Source organism: Pollicipes pollicipes, unplaced genomic scaffold (assembly GCF_011947565.3).
Source record: "Pollicipes pollicipes isolate AB1234 unplaced genomic scaffold, Ppol_2.1 Scaffold_2555;HRSCAF=2994_pilon_pilon_pilon, whole genome shotgun sequence".
Taxonomy (NCBI): domain Eukaryota; kingdom Metazoa; phylum Arthropoda; class Thecostraca; order Pollicipedomorpha; family Pollicipedidae; genus Pollicipes; species Pollicipes pollicipes.
Window position 1 is genome coordinate 43,780,444 of NW_023596136.1, and position 12,665 is coordinate 43,793,108.

General features: G+C 55.0%; 1 protein-coding gene across 1 annotated transcript; it reads right to left on the minus strand.

The window, feature by feature from the left end:
* Positions 1-4,343: 4,343 nt before the first annotated feature.
* Positions 4,344-10,417, minus strand: LOC119102807 (insulin-like growth factor-binding protein complex acid labile subunit). The gene is made up of 5 exons (XM_037226263.1): positions 10,313-10,417; positions 9,484-9,642; positions 9,085-9,210; positions 6,055-7,389; positions 4,344-5,310 (listed from the first exon to the last, which is right to left on the minus strand). Exons 1-5 carry the CDS (start codon positions 10,364-10,366, stop codon positions 4,741-4,743), a joined length of 2,244 nt encoding a protein of 747 aa, XP_037082158.1. The 5' UTR covers positions 10,367-10,417; the 3' UTR covers positions 4,344-4,740.
* Between the last annotated feature and the right edge of the window lie 2,248 nt (positions 10,418-12,665).

The following is a 12,665-nucleotide window of genomic DNA, read 5'->3' on the forward strand; positions in this document are numbered from 1 at the left end:
GTACATCTGACTGATAAGATCATCGGTATAGCATTGGTGTGAAACTGCGTGCGTGGGTTGAACAAACTGCGTAATCGACATGTCTCCTAAGTGGATTTTCGTTTCTGGCTGCACACCGCATCAGACACAACATCAATGTTTGCGAAACACATCAGTGAACGTTTCTTTTTGCGGAGCCTTCGGGTACAAATGCCGCATTTTGTGAGAACAGGGACGAATACCCACGCTTGTCACTTTTTCTTTTCTCAGTACAGAGCCTAATATATCTGTGTCGCCGGCCACGGCGATGGGCTGCGTGGATTCATTCCTCCCCTCTGAAGCGATTTTAGCGCCACCGCCAGCAGTGGTGGCGCCACTAGCGTGCTCCAGGGGGTCCATTCGAGCTCCCCCGACCGCCTGATCAGGTTGCAGGCAACTGCAAAGACTATTTCAGAGCTGCAGTCCTAAAACGGGGGAAAGACGCTGACAGGGAGGATCGGGAGGGGGGGGGGGCGGGGCACGGGACCATGACACCTCCTGGGTCTCGAACAGACGTAGTGTCATACACAAAACGCAACAAAACTAGACGTCTTTGGGCTTTCATGCAATGAAGCACAGTCGCAAGAATTGTCACAGGAGAACTGAAAATAAGAACCCACGAGTAGACAAAAATAGTTTTTCAAGAATTTAGAAGGTTGTGAATTGGAAATTTTAAGATTCATCATACTGTTCAGGAACCTACCCTGTTTCTGGTGCACCATGTGTTCACTTTCAAGGCTATTCCGACCATCAAGGAGCCTTTTGCGTTGCCTATGCCTTTTTGCATTTGTTCGGAGGGCCCTGCGGTATTGCTGGGGCCCTTGGCGCTAATATGTCATGCACTTCTGTCAGTCAGGAGCCTTCCACGGTTGCTTCCCATTTGTGCGAAGCGTTTGCTATACACCATTGCCGGGCACCCCATATGCTAAATTGCCAGGGTATTCTCGGTTGTTCAGGAGCCTGTCACGTTAGTCCCGGTCAAGAGCGCAGCCAGAGCCCTGGCAAGGTGGGACAAGGCTGACAAAAGGCTCCCGATCGCAAAAGGCCTCCAAAAAAACCGTCGGGTATGGTCGATTTGTGAATGATGGCATGTTTTTATCACACACACACACACACACACACACAACACACACACACCCACACACACACACACACACACACACACACACCACACACACACACACACACACACACACACACACACACACACACACACACACACACACACACACACACACACACACACACACACACACACACACACACACCCACACACACCACACACACACACCACCCACACACACACACACACACACACACACACACACACACCACACACCACCACACACACACACACACACACACACACACACACACACCACACACACACACACACCACCCACACACACACACACACACCCACACACACACACACACACACACACCACACCATATATATATTTTTTGTGTGTGGTTGGTGTTGTGTTGTTTGTTTTGTGTTTGTTTGTGTGTTTTGTGTTGTGTGTTTTGTTTGTGTTTGTGTGTTTGTTGTGTGTGTGTGTGTTTTGTGTGTGTGCGTGTGTGTTACACATCTTTACGTTCTGTAGCAGGAATATAGGTCAGATGCTACCACGAGATCAATTCTGCCTGATGTTTATAGCACATGAACTGAAAAATCGTGCGGTAAATGACTGCATGAAATAATTCACCGGCGCCCTCCATTTCACAATGGTCTAGTAACCTTTTCTTAAACCGAATAAAACTGAGAAAATTTATACAGGGATATCGAAGTATTTCGCGAATGTAAATTATAATATCAAAAATGGGTTAATAATTTGCATTACCGCGGGCTTCGCGCGGGGTCAAAAAGACCCCTCTTCCAAAGGTTTTGTCCAGAATGGTTTCCGAATGGCGCGATCTGCGCGTCGCCAAATTTTGCATAGCTGTAGACAATTGAATAGCGGAGCGTTTGAAGGAAAAAATCTGGATGTACCCCGTAAGGTCGCCGACCTACGGCAGGTCAAATTCAGGATATGAGTTCTGCGAAGCCAATTTCTAGGGAATCGTACAATCTGATGCAACAAACGGAGTCTTAGACGAGACCCACACATCTCTGAGATGCTTTCTTTGGTAACGCAACAATTGCATATGCAAGTTCCATTGACCTATGGTCAGTTTTGCACGCCAGACCAAGGTCAAAACCGATCTGTTTTATTACGCTAGGGCTTGCTGTATGAGGGAGTTTGGGTGCTCATTTCGAATTTATTGATAAGAGAAACATGTTACATCTTCCATGCACTTTTCAAAGGCCCGAATAGGTCGCTGAACTAAAATCACCTATGTTAACATGATATTTTTGGGAACCTACTGCTTAGCGTGATCTTGGTCGTTTATTCAAAATGCAAAACTCAAACCTGACTGACACATAGGCCGATATCGACTCAAGGGGTTCCAGATCGGCGCGATTCGCCCGGTGGCGATATTTGAGGGTCCATCGTCTCGGGACGGGGCCCCTGAATAAAGCTCCGACCTGTCATTATGCCTCAGACCCTCCTATCGCGCGCTTGTATCGTCGGACCTGGTGTTGGCCCTATAGGCTCTTTCGAGTCTTCTCAAAACAACTGCCTCTGATCGACTCGAGGCCCTTTGACAATACCCTGTGGCCCCTGGGCCCCTGTATGGCGCCGTGACAACCCGAACAATGTAAATCGCTGGCTCCGGCTTTGCCCTTGCTTGGGGAACGGGTCCTTAGGCCCATGCAGCCACAGAGTCGACTGTGCGCTACTGGTGATGTCTGACCAAAATATAGGCCCTTAACGACTCAGTGGACCCCTAATCAGCGCGCAGGCCATCTGCCTGGCATTGGAGTGCTCGGCCCTGTGGGTCTATGGTCCCCGATTGGGACCTCCGGGCGGCCTTTTGAAACCCTTCGGTCCCTCGATCGGCCCTTATAATCGTAGGCTCCGAGGGGAGCCACGTGTCCCGCATGTCCCCTCACCGCCTGCACTGCTGGTCCAAGTAACCTACTGGGGCACTCACAATATCCCCATCGGCTCTCTTCATTTGCCTAGAACCCTTCCAATGTTCTACCACATGCTTAGGGCCCTACGGTTTTGTCAGGACCCTTTTGATAGCCTGCTCGAAAACGCTCGATCCTCTGCGGGCCTTCCAAGCTGGGTTTTGGGTATTCCTTAAGTGAATGGAGGATCTTACAGCTTAGTGGATAGAACTGTCATACGTGCCGCCGACGTCGTCTTGCGTTATTTTCCGTCGGTTATTCAATCGTGACACATAGGATACTTGTGCATCGCAGTCTCAATGCATTTCGAATGCTAGGATACTTTGTACTCCTTCGTAACAGATAAACAATACTCTGCATGAAACATCAACCAGCAGCTGATCACATCAACTAGCCGGCTTGCCCCAATTAACCTAGAAATCATGTTCATGTTTGATTTTGATTGCATCCAGCAGACAACTTTAGTTCATTTTGCCATTTTTCCTAAATCATCACCCACAAATGATAAGATTGCCATGATCTGGAGAAGAAGAACTACACTCTGTACATGAGCATGCCTGGCATGTCTCATTTACTAGGGATACGCACAGTACGATGTGTTCCCGTATGAAGAGTATTCTAAGAATCGTAAGATTTAAAGGCTGCAATGTGCTTAACGAGATATGAGGATTTCTGGAGAGGCTCTAAAGTTGAAAATTAAGGGGTCCAAAAGGTTGCGTACCCCCCCTCCCCGCCCCTCTCGACGAAGTCCTGGATCCCCTGCCCCCAGCCCACGCAGTTGTGGGTTAGCACGCGTGGCACGTTTATGGCGCCTGCGAGCGCTGGTCGCGCGAGGCGTTTCCGCGGGGGCATGACCGGTACCGGAAAACAAACAACATCGGCCCTGCGTGCATTTCGACGTGGCTTGCTGGCATGATGAGCGACACTCAGGAGTCAGCCGCTGGACACTCCGGATGTTGGCATGACACTCAGGAGTCAGCCGCTGGACACTCCGGATGTTGGCATGATGAGCGGCACTCAGGGGTCAGCCGCTGGACACTCCGGATGTTGGCATGATGAGCGGCACTCAGGGGTCAGCCGCTGGACGCTCCGGATGTTGGCATGATGAGCGGCACTCGGGGGTCAGCCGCTGGACACTCTGGATGACAAACACAGATCCGCAGCGGACCTCCGGTCGCTCGCCGCTGGGGCTGGGGGCAGGGTCAGCGCTGGGCCCGCCCCCGCGGCTCCGAAGCATGCCACGACAAGCACGCACAACGCTGGAGACCAACGCAGAGGGATGTCACATACGATCCAAGCAGCACGCTTAGTGATATAGTACAGTGTATTAGGCTTACGAGTCGACATCGTACATGTAATTACAAAGTCAAAATCAGATACGACGGAGTTGGAATGCAACGGACATGGTGAGCGTTTGGAGTTGTGGGGGGGGGGGGGGGGCAAAGGGACAAACGCCTCCACCCGAACGGCGTTCTGTCAACGCGACCACCGCAGTGGTTGCAGTGTGGTTTGCTAGCCTACGAATAACGACGGGCGTGGCGTTCCTCCGCAGTTAGTGGATGCGCGCGGAGAGCCGTTGTCAGCGGGTGGCACGCGGAAGTCACTGTTAGCGGGTGGCACGCGGAGAGTCACTGCCTGTCAGCCACGGCTCACCAGCCAACCATGGAGTGACGCAATCTACCCCGCCCGCTGCTCTGATAGCCTCACAGCTTGTAGTGCTTGCGGAACTTGGGGTTCATCCTCTCCAGCTCGAGCTTCTGCGCCTTCTTGGACAGCATGGCGAACAGTTCAGGCGAGATGGTAGCATAGCCCTCCGTGACAAGGGCGGGTTCCACCGGAGCCGCCGCCTCCGCCGCCTCCGCCGCCTCCACCGCCTCCGCCTCCTCCCCATAGTCGTCCGCCGCATACTCGGCCATCGCCAACTCCTCGTCCGCGTACCCGGCGTCCGCCTCCCCATAGTCCTCGTACTCGGTCGGGTCGTCCAGCAGCACCACGTCGTCGGCTGCGATCAGCTGATAGTCGGCGTCGTCGGCCTCGCCCAGCGTCAAGTACTTGCCGCCACGGGCGGCGGTCGGGGGCGGCGGCGCACGCTTGCAGCGCAGCTCACGCCGCAGCACCTCGTACAGGCCCCAGTGGCGGTACTGTTCCGGCTGGTGGCAGCGCGGCTCCACGCGAACGTCGTAGGTCAGGTGCTCGCGCTCCTCGTGTTTGCACACGCGGCCGCTAGGGGCGCTGCTGTCCCACCGGCAGATGGTCGCCCGTGAGCTGCGCACCTGTGGTGAACGGAAGGTGAGACGCGGGCGGCTATGGGACAGGGAGTATCGAGCAGACTGGCGGGATGAGGGGAGCGCCGGTGGCTTACGCAAGTAGCGAGTGCATGGTCCCAATGAGCCATACCTAGCAAATGGAGCGAAAGGTGACAACGCATGAGCTTCTCTGTACTGGGTGGTGCACATCTATATTGTTTTGCTTGCAACTTACAGGTACAAGACAAAGCTCCGGAAGCATTCGAACTATGCCTGCGCTTTAACAGCGATGAATGTAGGATGAACCAGTGCTTACAGATTATTTGCGGTAGAGGTCAAAGGTGAATAAGCGAATTCGTATCAACATTGTCGCATGTAACCTGAATCTTGAGGTGTTATAGAGCATGTTCAGCAAATGTTTTACTCAGTCGTCTCTACAAAAATGCCCGTATTTTTCACTCAATCCCAGAATTGGCTAATCAATAGACACGTGAAATTTTGTTGTGTCCCATGTCTAAGTACACTAGCTCACCTGGCCTTGGTTCACGTTGGTTCGGCGGTAGGCATAAAATCACACTGAATGTGGTTATCTCTCCCAGCAAGCACCAGCCGGAGCTAACCATCAATACGGAACGCGACTAGACGCCCACTTCGGCCGCATGACGGTAGTCGAACACGACGGTTCAGGAGCTGTCTGCAGGGGTACCGAGCTGCGGTCTCCCAGGCCCCGCCCAGACCACCTGTCAGGTGCGTTCGTCCCTCCACACGCACCTTGTTGGTCATGGCGGCGCTGAGGAAGGACAGCTGGCAGCTGCACTCCCACGGGTTGTGATGTATCTGGAGCAGCTTGGGCCGCACCGGGCCCAGCACGGCCGGCGACAGCCAGCTCAGCAGGTTGTGGTGCAGATACACCTCGCGCAGGGCCACCAGCGGGCTGAACACCTCGGACGGCAGATCCTCCAGCAGGTTGTGCGACAGGTCGAGCACGGTGAGGCGCGCCAAGCCGAGGAACGCGTCCTGCGACACTTCCTCCAGGTGGCAGCGCGACAGGTCGAGTCGCTCCAACGCTCCGTTGGAGCGTAGCGCGTCAAACTCCAGGCGTGGCACCGAGCCATGCAGCTCGAGCTCGACCAGCCGAGGCAGCGCGGCGAACTCGACGCCTGTCAGCGCCGGCAGCGTCACGTTGGCCACGGTCAGCTCGCGCAGTTCGGCCAGATGGTCGAGCGCGTGCGGCATCAGCTCGAGCGGCACGTCGGCGCCGCCCAAGCGCAGCACCTCGGTGCGGTTCATCATGTCGAGCGCGCCGCTGTAGACGAGCTGTGTCGGGTTGCCGAGCAGGCTGAGCTCGCGCAAGCGCGGGAACGGCGCCAGCGAGATGTACGACAGCTCTGAGATCAGGTTGTTGGAGAGGTCGAGCTCCTCGAGGTCGAGCAGCCCGGCAAAGCTCTTCATGTTGATAGTGAGCAGGTTGTCGGCGAGCGAGAGCCGGCGCAGGTTCGGGCAGCCGTAGAAGGCGAAGTCGGGCACAGTGCGCAGCAGCTGGTGCTCGACACTCAGCTGGCGCAGCGCGTCCAGCCCCTCGAACAGCTCCCACGAGATCTCCTCTAACCCGGCGTGCGCCAGTCGCAGGAAGCGCAAAGCCGTCAGATTGGCAAAGTTGGAATAGCGCGGCGCCTGACGTTGCCGGAACTCCTCGTACGGCACGATGCGCGGCTGCTCCTCGACCAGCAGGCTGTGCGGCGCGGACGCGCCGTCCAGCTCTTCCACACGGTACTCGGCCACGCTGGGCCCGGCCGGGTCTGGACTCAGCAGCACGTGCTCCAGGTGGAGGTACTCCAGCCTCGTCAGGCCCCGCAGCGCACTGTCGCTGAGCGTGATGAGGCTGCGCGGCGCGGCGCCCGGTTCCAGCAGACCGTGGTAACGGTCGGCGCGTGCCAGCAGCGACGCCAGGTCATTGGCGTGCAGGCCGCCGGCCGCCGCGTGCTCATGCTCGTCGTGTGTGTGGTAGCCCTGGATCTCGAGACCGCGCAGCTGGCGCACACCGTCGAACTCGGCGACGCGCAGGTAGGTCGGTTGCATGTCGGGCGCTTGCAGCAGCGACAGGAACTGGAACGGAGCGGCGCGTAGGCGGTTAGAGAGATCTGAAGGCGAGCGGGCAGAATGACACGAGGGTGAGTCGTCGCAGTGTGTCCTTGTGCTCGGAGCACCTCAGCTGGTTGGCCGATCAATATCAACACGCTGGAGCAGATCGACGCCCCAAAGTGCCCAAAAGGATCAAAAGAAGAGGGGGTTGATGTTCAGACCTAAACTGAAACGCCGGCCGGAACGGGACAGATGCGGCTAGTCAGTACAGAACGGAATCAAATGGCCAAAACGTGACGGAAACTGGCTGTCAGTAGGGAACTGGAAAGGACAGCCAAGACGGCACAAAAATGAAAAGCCGGAGTGAAACAGAGACATGTGATCAGGGTGAAACGAGAACTGGCAGACTGAGGCTGGTGAGAAGGGAACTGGAATAGTCGGTCAAACCGCTGTGAGAGGGCGGTCGAAACCAGAAATGTATGTCAGAACAAAGCAGGGCGGCTAAAACCAAGGAAGAAACGGCAATCAAAACGAAAAGGAGGTGAGTGGTCAGAACGGAAAAAAATCAACGGGCGCCGTTAATGTAGTGGTTAAGCTGCGTATCCGAGAAAGAGGAGGTAAGGGGTTCGATTCCCCGCGGCGTCCATCCCCCCCCCCCCCCCTATGGGGAAATGCAGGCGACCCTATATAGTCTCAGCACCTGAGTGCGTCGTTAAGCCCCAATGACAGCAGCAACGGAAATGAAATGGGCGGTGAGAGCAGGCTAGGAACGGGCCACTAAAACACAACAGGAACGGGCTGTTAGCACCGCAGAAGACAGATATTTATTGGGCTGGCTCTCGACAAGTTGAAGTGATGGCGGGTGGGTCCCGCTTCGAGGTGAGCTGTATCCTTCGCACATGCCGATGATGATGAGCCCGCCAGTGGCGGTGTTCCGAGTACCCCGGGCAAGCCGCAAGGTGTGCGTGTGCTCCTGTATCTGAGATGCCTGCCGGTGATCTCGCGCCCACAACACGAGAGCGTGCTGCATGAGTGTCGCGTGTCATCGCGTGCAACCGTTGTGTCCTGATTGTCAATGTGTCACTTGTGAAAATCACGTGCGACGGTGTGGCATACGTGTCAATTAATGACACACACAACAATTTATGACGCGTAATTCATGTGTTCTGAGTGGCAATGTGTCACTTGCGAAAATATCTCGTGTGGCAATTTGGCAGTGTGTCAGTTTATGACGTTAACCCATGTGCCGCATGTGACAATGCGTCCTGTGTGGGAGTGTGTCGTGTCCTATGATTTGCTACGCTTAAAAACGTGTCACGTGTGACAGTTGTTGCAAGTAGCAATGTAGCATGCACAACAAAATGTGGTGCGAGGCAATGCAACCTGCGGGACAGTTTCTCACAGTTGACAACGAACCGCGCGTGTAAAGCCATTTTAGTCAGTGTCGTATGTGGCAATGTGTTGTTAGTAAATGTTTACACAGTGTCGTATGTGGCAATGTAGCGTATGTGATTCCGTGCCGTGTGAGTTTGATAAAACACTGCAAATAACGATACGCCACGTGTCGCAATATGTCGTACATGGCACTGCGTCAGGTGACAGTGTGTCAGCGCAATAATTGTCCCGTGTGACAACGCGTCGTGTAACCTTACCATGGCAATCAGGCAGTGCCATCTGTGGACGTTGTCGTCATCTACATGGGTACGTCAGTGACCTGACCTGGGTATCGGCCGGCAGACTGCTCATAAGCTGGGCGGCCTCAGTCTCGCGCTGCAGCACGCACACCACGGAGAGCACTGACTCCTCCTCTTCATGTCCACCCTCCGCTGCCGTATGGTTCAAGCCCTGGTCGACAGGCAGGCGACGGATGTAAATGGCCGAGCGGGCGGCGGACACTGTCATGTTCAGGAGCGTAATGGCCCTGTCTTTGAGGAGCGGTCACCGTTGTAGAAGTTGGAGACAGAACAGCACGATATCTACACACCAGCGTATCGCGATGCGCGGCGAGCGAAATCGCACATAGGTGGGGTAGCCCGTGGTCAAATCCTCGAGATGTCTTCAGGCTGGGCCGTGTCTCCCGCGGACCGCCGGGGCGCTGCTCCGAGCGCGACGCCAAACCTCGTGGTGGTGGTAGAAGTCCCAGTGGTGCTGCGATTCGTGGTCCCTGTCTCCCGTCTCGTGCCAGCGTACTAGCGGCACGTGGCTGGGCGGCGTCTGGTGGCACGTGCAGACGGCCGGACACGGCAGGCGGCCAGGCTGCCTCTCGACTGGCTCACTCTGCGCCAGGCAACCACGCCGTCAAACAATACACGGCTGGCACGGGGATCTGAGCTCGATTTCTGTCGTTGAAACTTCTACTGGACCCTTTTTTTCTGCTGGAAGATGATAAAATGATGAACTCAGCAGCAACATTTGTTTACTTCATTCGTTCGTTTCATTCTCAAAGCAATTAAGCAATTACACGTATGAAGAATTTTACTGGTATGCTTTTCAACGTTACGTTAAACCTAGATCGAGCCAAGATCATGTTTCTATGAGAAGTTTGCTGATACCATAACTCAAAATCCCTCCCGCTTGCCAATCTACAACACTTCAGGTCATGTGAAGACAGTAACCTGGCCAGAAGGACTGACCCCCGTGACCCCGCCAGGAGGACTGACCCCACCCACCCCGCCATGAGGACTGACCCCGCCCACCCCGCCATGAGGACTGACCCCACTGACCCCGCCAGGAGGGCTGACCCCACTGACCCCGCCAGGAGGGCTGACCCCCATGACCCCGCTAGGAGGACTGACCCCACCCACCCCGCCATGAGGACTGGCCCCGCTAACCCCGCCAGGAGGGCTGACCCCACTGACCCCGCCAGGAGGACTGACCCCACTGACCCCGCCAGGAGGGCTGACCCCCATGGCGGGACAGCGGCCGTGTCGGCCGAGGCCAGTCTCACCGTGACCAGCACGCTGAGCAGCAGCAGCAGGCAGGTGACGCCGGCGGCTGCCATGGCCGATGACACCGGCGAAAGGGCGGACGCACGGTCCCGGCGGCGGGGACGCACTGCTCTGCAGCCGCCGGCGGCGGCGCAACGGATGCCGACTCCGGAAGCGCCCGCACACGTGGACGTCGCGGCTCTCAAATCCGTCTGGGCCTCGTGCACTCGGGCTTGGAGATGCGGACTTCCGATGATGAAGCGACACTTCCCTTCGGGCGCTGCATTTAGGTGGTGTTAGTAACATAATGGAGGGAAAAGAGCGAGATGGAACGTTGCCATTTCCAACTCATCTCGTGATCTTTTGTTAAATTGTGCGGGAAGGTGGCGGGTGGTGCGGGAAGGTGGCGGGTGGTGCAGGTGGCATATCCAACCCTGGTTGGTTCAAAACTTATTTGAGTGGTCAGAGACAGGTGGTGCATGGGAGCCTGCCGAACCTTCCGATAACCCAAGGAATGTCCTACGGATCCATGGCCGGTCCGCTTTTATTCACCATATTCAGCAAGCACCCGCCCAGTCACCTGTAATATGGGCGCATAAACTCACATGCAGATGACACCCAGCTCCTGGGCCGCGCTTCTCCCAACCAGCAGAGTCCCGACACATTAAATTGTCGTTTGGAAATATGGGTTTGCGGACTTCAGGCTTCGTTTAGCGCAAAGTTTGAAAGTGAATGAAGTTAAAACTGGCTTCGTTCTCGTAGACGCAGAACAATTTTAAAAGGGCTGCCATTTCCGCTGTGCGATAGCTGGAGAGGCCATGTGTGATCATGGACTCGACTCTTCCGTGGGAGAAGCACGTCGACAATATCGTGCAAAATGCGTCGGAATTATAATACATGAATCGTGACCTGCACCGCCTTAAGCATTACTTTACACCTGATCTTGTGAAAATTGTTGTGGAAGCCCGCGTTTTCACAAACATATCATACTGTCTATGTGTATGGAGTACGACGAAGTGCCAGCGCCAGGCGCAGAAAAAAAACTATAAATTCGGCCGCCAGGACTGTCTCTGGTATGACACACAGAGTATAACACCGATTCTGGAGTATCTAGGCTGACCACAGATTGATGAATTGCTGTAACAGAGGGACATGCTGAAATCATTCAAAGCGCTGAGATGCTAGCAGTCGTCCCCAGCTGACCAATCTTCTTCCAATCCACGGTCCTCTCATTAAGGGAGACGCGCTCCTCCGTGTCAGTATCTCTCCATCAGCTCAAGGTGCCGGTTGAAAGCCAACAAGCGAGCTCTTTCTTACCGTGCCGTGGCGACTTGGAGCCGCCTGCCTCCGACCACCACCATGTGTTCAGCTGAGGTATTGGAAACTAACATTTCAAACACAAATCTTGTTCCACTTGCCTTGGTTTTAAGCTCATACCGGTGAGATGTATGATTGTACGTCAGATATGTGTATATGTACATGCGTCATATATGTGTGATCTCTGCATGTCATTGCAGATCCCATGTGCTTAAAATTTGTATTCATTTATCTTGGTATATGTGTTTTGGGTATGGCAGATTCTAATGTTATTAATTAAGGGCATTTATTGTATTCATTGTTCGACTTCGTTCGCATGCTATAGTATATTTGGTGCTTTTATGTGTTAATAACGAATTGTAACAAGTGAGTGAGTGTAACAAAACCTAGCCCAGCATTGCAACCAACCGAATACCCGAAAAGCCACTCCGTGGAAGGATCTCGAGCAGACACAACTGCAAACACGAGCGCTATTCTTACACGTACCGCTATGCGCGCCTCCAACATGCTCACAAGCCGTAGGCCTCTGAATACCGGGATGCCTGCCCACCACAGGCAAGTGGCAGTGGCAAGTGGCACACTCCGAAGCCAGTGTGCTTGCCACTTGCTGCCGAGTTGGACACCATGAGCTTGTGAGTTTGTGAGCCGCGGGGGTGGCACAGCCGGCTGCTGCTTCCTGTGGCGCGCCGTTGCTATCGGGTCTCTTCCTGCGACCGCTCACCAGCGGCCGCACCGGAACCATACGGGCCGGAAACGGCCCGCAGGCCGGCTCTGGCGCCACGGAGCCGGCCGCTCCCCCGCACGGAAGCCGGACGAAGGCGTGCTACAGCGGTCGGCGGAAGGAGTGTGTCCATCTGGTAACGCTCCTTACCATTACAGGATGTCTCGGAAAAGCCTGGCGTTGAGCTGTGAGCAGAATCTTTCTGCGCCAGTTAAGGGGTCCCCGGGTTGCGGATGAAAAATCTGATCTGGTTACCTCTCAGTGATACCCATGGTATATTGCGTGCAAACACTACGGCCAGGTAAAAAATGTCAGTTTCGGTCTATCCCTCTCTC

Excerpts from the sequence above, each read along its gene's own strand:
- LOC119102807 (XM_037226263.1), bottom strand. The coding sequence starts at position 10,366 with ATGGCAGCCGCCGGCGTCACCTGCCTGCTGCTGCTGCTCAGCGTGCTG. Across the intron at positions 9,643-10,312 it reads TGCTCAGCGTGCTGGTCACG|AGTGAGCCAGTCGAGAGGCA; the intron begins GTGAGACTGGCC and ends TGCCTGGCGCAG. Across the intron at positions 5,311-6,054 it reads GCGCCGCCATGACCAACAAG|GTGCGCAGCTCACGGGCGAC; the intron begins GTGCGTGTGGAG and ends CGTTCACCACAG.